Source organism: Fulmarus glacialis, unplaced genomic scaffold (genome assembly GCF_000690835.1).
Source record: "Fulmarus glacialis isolate BGI_N327 unplaced genomic scaffold, ASM69083v1 scaffold16897, whole genome shotgun sequence".
Classification (NCBI taxonomy): domain Eukaryota; kingdom Metazoa; phylum Chordata; class Aves; order Procellariiformes; family Procellariidae; genus Fulmarus; species Fulmarus glacialis.
The window spans coordinates 37,069-47,295 of record NW_009223970.1 but is presented as its reverse complement, the minus strand read 5'-3'; the positions used below and the strand labels follow the sequence as shown (position 1 = coordinate 47,295).

Below are 10,227 nucleotides of genomic sequence, written 5' to 3'. Positions count from 1 at the left end.
TGTAGGGAACTTTGAGGGACAACTTAAAGAAATCACACAAATAATGTGAAGTTGAATGTATTAGAAAAAACTAAAACCCATACAAATCTAATCAAGCCAGAATCTACAAGGATGAGACTACCCATCACTACATTTTATTCTCATTGCTTTATTCTGTCTGACTGAAGAGTACAAATTTCCTATTATAACTGAAAATTAAGAAGCAGTCTGTCAGCATCTTGAATTAATTTGAAATTTAATATTGTGACTGACTGACCTCCTCACATTCAGACATTCCTGTCAATTATTTTCTGTTGTGCCCACGTCAAACGTTGAAATCATCGGATTCAGTGTGGGTATATTTTCAAAACAATGAAACTATATTCCAGCCACCCATTCCGTAATAGCAATTTTTAAATCTTACACATCTAGGTACAGTTTTGAGCATTGAATAAACTCCAAAATAAGGAAAAAAAGAAAAGAACAGAAACACTCCTGAAGGTACTACTTTATAAACCACACATAAAACTGGAACATATACCTAAGCCTTTTTGAGATGGTTTATGAACTACACAAAAGCACAAGGAAAAGAAAAGTTTCTGTTAAAATGGGCAAAAAAGGAAAGGAAGAAGTTAAATCACGAGAAGAGAAAGACAGCTGCTGCTTTGAAGTATCATGGAAGGTTCCAGAAATCACACACACATTTTCAGTGAGTAATTGCAAATAAAAAAGTACCTGAAATAATCAAAGGCAGTTGAATAAATCTTTTCTCTCAAAACGTTTCGAATGGTTGCATTTGGAACCACATCAGCATGCAGCAAAGACAACCCCAGAGTCAGCAACCTAAGAAGCAAAATAGAGAATGAAAATTTGGCATTTCCAAAATGGTGACCAATGCAACACCATACAAACCACAGCTACAGCTGTAACTCCATTCAACTCATTGAAAAGTGTCTGTTTCAGAGCTCTTGGCAAACTGGTTTCATTATCATCAGTCTGTTCCTAAAGCTGTGACTACTGAACCATAGAAAGTTGAAGCCTTCAAGATACAAAAAGTGACAACAACTGAGGGAGCAAAATTATCCGCAATTGAGGCATTGACTGGATCCATGATGCGGGCAATTCACTATAGGAAATTATCCCATGAAGTTTTCTGAAGCACCAAAAATGACTTTCAAGCTAAAGTTACTACTTCTACTTTGAAAACACAGCTTAGACTCTACATCATTCCAGGCTTTTAAAGGAATTTTCACCACTTGAAGCCAAGGACAAGTTACACATTTAGTGTTTAGTTTTTTTTTTTCCCCAGCCCTCTACAACTGTATTTCTAACTGTATTTCTTCCACCAAGGAAAAAACCAAAACTACTCACTTAAATCGGGGTCCAATTGCTGCCACATGTCTATTCAAACTGCCTTTTGCTCCTCCAATGTTCAATGAAAGAGACCGCTGGAGCAGGCTGGAGAAGATCTCTATTTGGTCAGAACTGCAGTACTTGGCTATTTCAAACCTCTGCACCAAAAACTGAGACAGAGAGAAAGACATGCTGTGCTTCCTTTGACCTTTTTTAATCTCAAAAAAACCCCAGTCTTTTCTGTTTCAAACACCTTTCTGCCCCTCAATTGTTAAGCTCATCTAAAAAGAGTGTGTCTCCTGGCTTTGAGGCAGAGGGACTACCATCATGACTCCACTCCCTTCCTGAATCATGAGAACAAATAGTGCGGAGTAGCTTAATCACAGCATCACTGCAACACTGCCATACGTGGGACACAGAAGAAACACACACCTCTATCCAGATGTAATGTGGAGTCACCTCTGGCGGACAAGGCCTTGGCTGGCTCTCTTCAGAGGCTGCTAATGGATCTGCTTCTTTCTGCTCAGCAGAAAACAGGCCAACTTTCTGCTCCACTGTCATTTGCCAGGCTCCTGCCATTTCCCGCATGAACTGCAAAAAGGAAGATAACAGCGTTTCCTGTTTCAAGAGCATCTTCTTATGTGGAAAATACAATCTTTCTCCATGGGGCACACAAGAATCTAATACATCAATTAAAATTCACTGCAATATCAATGGAAAGGCAGACACAGGTCTATACATCCCACCTGAAATGAAATGTTTCTTTCACACCCTAAATTACGCCAGAAAGACAGACTCACCGCCCAGAAGTTCAGCTAGTAACAGAAAGACTAAGCGCAACAGCAGACAAGCGCTGTATTTTGTTGAGGAGACTGAACTGTAGATCAGCTGGTGCCATCCATCCTCCCACTCTACTAAAGGTTACTGCCTCCAACACCAGGACAGCAGAGACAAGCACATGCCAGGTTCTCACGTACTGCAGGACACAGTCTGGCTCATGAGCACACACAACTGATGAAGTGCACAACGTAACGATGGCACATAATTCACTTTTGCTGAACCTGCTCTAGGGAGCAGCATCCTCTGGTAGAAAGGAGGCCCAGCAACCAAGGGTGCTTATCTGATCTCCTCAACAAGATACAAAGAAATTTCCCAGAAGCCTAAACAGAAAAAATGAAATGGATGCTTAAGAAGTTAAACACTGAAATGTGCATGTAAACTCACCTAAGTAAATGCATATTGATGATTATCTCCAGCAGGTAAAACAATTACCAGAGGCAGCTTTCTCAGCTGTGTGTGGACTGTCACTACACCACGCGCAGTTGCTTTATTACTATTAGATTTGTTCCCACTTCACAAAATACAGCCGGTCTAGCCTGTTACAGGATTAGGACACTTGTAAGCCTATTTTTTATGCAAGGGTGCAATGCCAGAAACCAGAGGCTCTGACTGATGAGCAGGGACATTGATTTCTATTTGTTTTAAAACACCATTCTGGTAGTTCAGAACCTGATTCATGAGCAGCTCAGGCATCTCAGTAGCAAAGTAAATTGTACAGTTGAGATCCTAACAGATTTCCTTTGCTATATCATTGCTGCTGCTGAGAAAGATCCATTTCCCACAGTCCACTTCACGATGGTGCTCAGACTTCCAACAATACATGAGCAGGGATTTCCTGGCAAGCTAAAGTGATTAACAATGCATTTAACATCCTTACTTGACACAGATTCACAACAGCTGTGCATCTCAAAATTTTCTTCTCCTCCCCTTGCAGGGGCAGAGAAAGAGTTATTACATAGCTTCCTACCGGCACTTCTATTCCATTCTTTGCAGCAAGCAGCCACTCCCAGCAAGCAATTGCTGTTTCCATGCCATGTTCATTGAACATTCGCAGGGGTCCCCAACACAGATGATGAAGGAGCTGGGGATCACAGTCTGAAAACAAACATTTACTCAGATTTCTCCAACAGAACAAATAAATGCTTTTCACATCAGCATGAAATTGGTGTGCATGGCATGTAATAATCAATTCCTAATAAATAGTTTCTAGTTTAAGAAGGCTCTTCCCCAACACAAGTCTAATTGAAAAAGCTCAAAACACAGTTTTGCTTCAAGTTGATGCATACTGGGTTTGTATACAGATAGTTTTTGTAGTTTATTACTCTTGGCATTCACAGCCAGAAAGCAGAACTCCATTTGTTTTTCATTACCTTTGCTGCTTATTAGCAATGCAGTCAACTTAAACATGGCCTGGGTGTAGAATTCAGTGTGGCCTGATTCAAGAGCATCATTCAGCTCTTTGACCATCAGTTTATTCAGGTCAGATGTTCGTCCTGTAGCATTTGAGAACTGAATCATTCCAGAAACCTGTAGAATATAATGGGTTTTTCAACAGAGAACAGTATTTTTAGGAATCTAGTTTGGTATTGGTCATGTGGTGATTAAGGAACTCCAGAGATCTTTTTTTTGCTACTTTGCTAAATCTTTAGCTTTATCTGCAATCTAAGAACTCTCTACAAGACCAACAGTAAAATGATCTGCTTAATAACCTAGGAAAACTATACCCTTTATCTTGAAGGAATTTAACTTTAAAGTCCGTGCTTAAAATAACATGGAACCATACAACAGGTTGGAAAAGCCTTTTCAGCCAGGGCTGAAAAGCCATGCCAGAGCTTGTGGACACTCCACACTCACGAGAAATCCTGTACTTACCTCTCCTGCATAGCGGTTGCGCAAGTTAAGAGAAGCCATGAAGTTGGAGTAGTCCTTCTTCACACAAGTTGGTCTTTCAGTTAGCTGGGTTGCCTATGACCAGATCACATATAGATGTCTATACTGTTCATATCCAACCACTTGTCTTTTTTTCTATTTAAACCTTCACATATGTTTTAAGTTTAGTTTTCTTTATGGTAATAAACAGAATAGTATCAGGACTATTAGGTATAACAGTACCCAGACTGATAAAAATGAAATAAGGAACACGTGCATTAATTCCATGTATACAGTTTGAAATATATATTTGTATATATATATACAAAGTATTTGTATATACTTTTTGAAAGACCAAAAAAAGCATAAAAAGGTAGAATCTCTGGAACTGCTGCTCCCTTTTCATGACCAGGTAAGGAAAAAGACAGAAGAGTAGATGTGATCCTAGTTCTGCCCTCTCCTCTCTGCAACAGCTTGCTGAATTGACAGTAATACAGAGAGAGCATTTTGTTCCTGTCTTTAAAAAGCACACTAGTAATCCATGTTTCCCTTTGCAGAAGCACTCGGGAATTGTGACTCAGAGGTTTCTCCTCAAAAACAAACAAACAAAAGAATGATTCTTTATACTGTAAAATGAATTTTCTACCTTGAGGATTTAACACTAAAACACAAGGCCAGCAAAACCACCAAAAATTCAACACTTCTGCAATGCTTTGCTTCAGCACTGCTAATGGCTGGCTTGGCTCAGCAATGGATAAACTTTTGAGAACAATTCTTATTACATGTCTCGGATATAAAATTTGCATACTATCATCTTTGCATTAGCAATGTCCAGTCCATGGGAATAAAGCAAGAGGAAAAACAAACTGCTAGCAATCTGAAAGCTTTCTGAAAAGCTTTTGTCACTTGGTTGACATGCAGGAGGGCCCCAATCAAAACATATTAACATATTAAGAAAATGAGAAAGTTGTTTCTCTTATTTCCCTTCCAGTTATAAAGTTTCTAGTTTCTTCCAGCACAGTCCTTATTCCATCAACTTTTTTCACCTTGCCCCTTTAGGGGACTACATGACTGCATTCCTGAGTCCTGGGAGTTCTTTATCCTATTTACATTTAGTGACTAGCGCTGTCTAGAAGGACGACTGTAACAGAGAACCAAAAGGAAATCCTGCTAAAGCTGGGCATGGAGGCAGTTTCAGAGCTGCTGCTAGAAAACAAGCTGGCTGATGATACAACAGATTCCACTGGATGTTTCTCCATGAGATCAGAAATTACAACCACAAATGAGGAAAAATGAACTGTAAAAAACTGCATATAACTGCATGAAATGTTCAACGCAAAAGCATGTTTTGAGTGAACCTATGTAAAACTCAGAGCAAATGGTTGTAACCCGACACTCACCTACGTTACTATTCTAGAAAGCAGCTCATTTCAGCCTTACACAAAGATACTACTTTCAAATCATTAAAAATCATCTACAGAAAACTCTTAAACAGCATTAGATAGAGTTTTATTTTCTTGCTTGTTACCACCTTACTTTTCAGCATTTTACAGAACAATATGATTAGAAGATACCTTGATTTGAGATGGAAAGAAATAAGGTATCTTTCTAACTAATGTTCAAGTGCTATGACAAAGGTGATTTAGAAGATCTGTATAATGTGGCTATACTGAATGTTATAAAATTAACATGATAGCTATACAGCTGCACAAACAAACAAACAAGAATTTTGTCTAATACTCACGCCCAGAGTGGTGTTCTGTCTGTTGTAGCCTGCAAAGTGCAAAACGCTTTCTGTAGCCATAGCCAGTCCTGTGTGCTGGGACAAACCCGATACCCAGTTCTGGTGTTTGTTTAGGTACTCCTGACAAGGGGGAAAAAAAACCAACCAAACAAAAAAAAGTGTTTGTTGGAAAACTACTGTTTTTCAAAACAAGGCAGCTCATAAGCAAGTGTGGCATTCATTGCAAACTACCAAAAAACTTAATTACACACACACACACCTGACAACAAATAGACTGTCTCTACTCATCCCTTTTAGGCACTGCTCCCCTGGCAATAAGAAACTCTGAATATCCTCCTAAATACGTAAAGAGTAAGACTCGATCCATTTTGTAAAAGGATAAAGTGATCTAGGTAGATACTTGAAGGCTGAGGTCTTCTTTAAAAAGAATCACCTTTCACAAAAAGAACCTTACAAAAGGAAATGCTTTGGACTCCATGAAAGAAGGAAATATAATTAGTTATTCTTTTACATAAGGATAGAATCCCTTGAGGTTTTTTTAGGGAAGGAAATACAAACTTCAGGTAGATTTGCAGTGTCCAAGATCTTGAGCCTTCCCAGAAGTTCTGTTATCAGCACTAAGTTAGGCATCTCTAGACAGAATACTAGCCTAACCTGGACTACATACTTTCTTCAACTACTCACCAAAGAATTAACCTGCATTTTACTATAGTGAGACTTTTTGTTTACATAAAAGGTATTTTATTTATTTTATTAGTACAGCATAAATAGTCTTTTGTAGTCTTTGCTTGTGGTCTTGTGACAGCTTTCTACTGAACTCTGCCACATGTTGGCATTTACTACACCCATGCTCAAACTAAAGCCTGTAGTTTACAGTGTTCTCATGTATTAGCAGTGTTTCTCCGTATTTTAAAAAAAATGAACAACAAAGACAGAAAAAAAACATCCTCCCAAGAGGGAAAAAACAAACAAGTTTTACATCCCAATCATATGTTTCAGTCCAGCTGATATTTTCAGCTAATGCACCAGCATTAAAAAAAACTTTGCTAGGCAGAACATTCTATTATACCAAATTCTGACTTTTGAAGTAAATCCAGGTTGATCAACTGTTTACAAACCTGTTATTTTCAAGATACTCAGGTCTGGACTACATCAAAAGTCACAACTAATCAAAAATTCTAATTTGTCTCTGCCAATGGTACAAAGGAAATCTTAGAGCAACAGAAAAACAGAAAAATGATACTTGGATAGCCTGAAAAATCAAAAACACCACATAATTTAATTCTCATTTTGAAGATCTGCAAAGATCAAATTCTTTCACAGAAGCAGGCTCATTACCTGTAGATGAGATTTGGTAACCGAGGGAGCCCATTTCATTGCTTCTTGCAGAATCATCCCACAGCGTGCAGCAAAATCCTTGACTATACTCTAGAATTAGAAAACATCAATACAATCAGTAAAATACAGGACATTTAACAAGAACCACTGGTTTTAATGGTGTAATAAGTAACACAGGGAGTAAGACAGGTTGCAGCAACATGGTAAGGTTAAAATTTTCTCTAACAATTAAATGTACCCTTGGTAAGCGACGAACTGTCACACTTCAAGTCAAGTAAAATAATAAGATTCAGAAAAACATAAATACCAAGTGCCATACTGTATTTAAAAAACCTTACCTAGGGAAGTATTTTTTTAAAAAAGGACCATTCAGAGTAGCTCACTAATTTATCTCCAAGACATAAAAAAATTAGGTAATTATTTTGTTGTTTGATAAATCAAGGAGGACCACCTACCTCTCTGGCTTCATGTGTGTCAGGGACAGTTATTCTATATGGAGCATCAGGAATGTCATAATATGGTTGGTCCTTGTGAATGTCCTAAACAAAACCAATTATCAATTCTCAGTAAGATAAAATTCATCATCACTTAACTTGAACACTACAGGTAGCACTCTCCCCAAACGAGAAATCTATATATCAAACCTTTTTGCTAGTATTTGCTCTCAAAGTCAATCTGAGTAGCTCTAAGAAACAGTTTTTATTCCAGTTTGGTTCTCAGTATAAATAATTTTAAAGATCCAATGCCCTCTCCTCAACATTTAGTACAAAAATAAGACTCTATAAGGCATTTTCATCTTCAAAAATAGTAGTAAGTAATAAATCCAAGCAATACGGATACAAATTCGCAGACTGGAAACAATATAATCTGACCACCGTAATTCATAAAAAAAACACAAACCAAAAAACCACCACCAAACTTTTATTTCAAATGAGACAGTTCAACAGTGACAACCCAGACTTGGTAATACAGTGTTTTATTCTTGATGCTAAATTCGACTTTCTGAACCACATTTGACAACAACTTTCTAGACCAGTTTTACTACCTATGAAATAGGGGTGCAAATGCACTCCTTACCTTCACAGAACTTAATTTTAAGATTTTATCAGTCTTAGTGATGAAAGCAAAAACAAATTAAGAACTCAAATAAGTATCAAATAAATGCAAAACAAAGCAAAAAAAACCCCAGTTCTACGAAAGAAAAAGAAAAATGGAAACATTTTATTTCCCTAATAGCATTACTAAAAAAGGAACTTACTGCACTAAGAGACAGTGACAGTGTCTGCAGAATATCTAGCATAGTCTTCAGCACAGTTCCACTCCACAGCAAGTGAGGAAATCTAGAACAAGACCGGATTCAGAAACACAATAACCATGGAGAGCTGAGGAAGGAAATTATTTTATCGTGACATGGAGCTGGTCAAAGGGCTAGCTATATACATCACTAGGTAAGCTCACGCTCAACAGAAGTCACAAAGCTTGCCATGGCTCACAACAGCCTAGCTCAATACAGAGTCAAAAGCTCTTTAAAAGCTAGCTAAGCAGAGCTATTTCACTTAAGTTGAGATTGCATTTATTGCATGGGCACCTTGCTTTGCTCCATCCATGGGAATACTAAGCAAACACAGACATTTTAAGCAGGGGTTTCAGAGCCCAGGTTAGAAATACTATTGAATGTTACTTTTCAAGGAGATGTTTCAGCAAAAGCACCAGCCAAGAAATCCACTTGACTGTCGTCATCAATTGCATAAGTAATCACTAAGCAGTCAATGTGAAAAGAGAACAGGAAAATGAAATCTATACTCACTTGTCTACCAGACCAGATAAGTATTTGTCTGCAACTCTCCTGATCCTCTTGTGAATGTGGTTAAAATTCACCAGCAAGAACTGAGCATGTCTCTCCAGCTCTTCTTCGTTCTCCTTAGTTTTAGGCTAAAAAGCATGCCAAAGAGAAATATGAAGTTCTTAAGGAAAAAGACAAGCACACTTTCATAAACTGAAATGAGAACATTTATACAAATTTAAAATTTTAGTTTCCATGTAACCTACTTTATCAGCCATCATTGTCAGGAAAGCTTCAAACACCTTATCAGCAACAGCAATCACACACTGCATCATTCCTGAGGAATTGACAGAAGTGACAGGTTTGATTATCAGAATTACATTTGCTTTATAAACCATGTTTAACAGGTAAAAAGTGTTTATGTTTACTCAGCCAACACTGAACCAAGCTGTTTCAAAACAAAACCAGCTTTCTTGGCAAGAATAAAGCATCAGCAATCTAGCAAACGTGATTAATTTTGTTATATAGTTGCTTGATTTGTTTTAGTTTTGCGTGCCTGGAGATAACTTTCTAGTATCTCAAGTTGCAAGATAACCTAGACAGGTAATCTTACCAGATTTGTCTTTTTGAATTGCTTTATCCTCAAAATAGCAAAACATAACTTGGAAGCGATCTTGGTCAGTTGAACGCAACACCCTAGAAAAAGAAGAGTTTTGTGGGTTGGGTTGTTTTGGTTTGGGTTTTTTTTTTTTTCTTTTCTTTTAAACATCTTCAACAAAAATCTATGTACTTTGACACCACAGTACACACCATACACATACGGTCATTGTTCATTTCATGATAATTTTAAGTCTCTAGTTAAGTGTGATATTGCTGTTTCTTTTTACATTCAACTAACAGGGCTCAGATCATAACACGCTGGTTTGTCACTGAGAGAATAACTTTCACACCTCAGGAGTGGGAAACCTGATGATGATGCACTTACACAATCACCACAAACATATAAACATGGTACAATCTTTGTCATTTCTATAGGCTTTGCATCTGTTGAATTTGCATATGATGGAAATATCACTTATTAAAAAACTGTTTCTAAAATACAGCCACGATGTTTCTGTAAATGGTTGTCCCTGTTGTCAGTTATTGTCAAAGTAAAAATGTGATGGAGAAGTTTCTTCCTACTTTCCTCATTGCTAGACCTCCATCTCAGCTTTCAGCTACACACTTCTTTGAATAGCATTAATAAATACACTTTTAAAGAAAAAAAATAAATAGTCTGTGAATTCAGTATGTTTGATTAGTACAACCTTACACACACTAC

At 37.5% G+C, this 10,227-nt stretch overlaps 1 protein-coding gene across 1 annotated transcript in view; it reads right to left on the bottom strand.

Annotated features, from left to right (window-relative positions):
- PI4KA (phosphatidylinositol 4-kinase, catalytic, alpha) overlaps positions 1–10,227 on the bottom strand; it is a 62,146-nt gene that overhangs the window by 17,222 nt on the left and 34,697 nt on the right. Inside the window, exons 22-35 of the mRNA XM_009582012.1 lie at positions 9,520–9,602; positions 9,173–9,243; positions 8,931–9,055; positions 8,382–8,463; positions 7,579–7,662; positions 7,124–7,213; positions 5,786–5,905; positions 4,045–4,137; positions 3,543–3,699; positions 3,140–3,267; positions 1,765–1,923; positions 1,351–1,502; positions 715–822; positions 1–22 (exon numbers count right to left, since the gene is read on the bottom strand). The exon at positions 1–22 is cut by the window's left edge and continues 133 nt beyond it. Of these exons, the coding sequence (XP_009580307.1) occupies positions 1–22; positions 715–822; positions 1,351–1,502; positions 1,765–1,923; positions 3,140–3,267; positions 3,543–3,699; positions 4,045–4,137; positions 5,786–5,905; positions 7,124–7,213; positions 7,579–7,662; positions 8,382–8,463; positions 8,931–9,055; positions 9,173–9,243; positions 9,520–9,602 (1,474 nt within the window). The remainder of the gene's footprint in view (positions 23–714; positions 823–1,350; positions 1,503–1,764; positions 1,924–3,139; positions 3,268–3,542; positions 3,700–4,044; positions 4,138–5,785; positions 5,906–7,123; positions 7,214–7,578; positions 7,663–8,381; positions 8,464–8,930; positions 9,056–9,172; positions 9,244–9,519; positions 9,603–10,227) is intronic.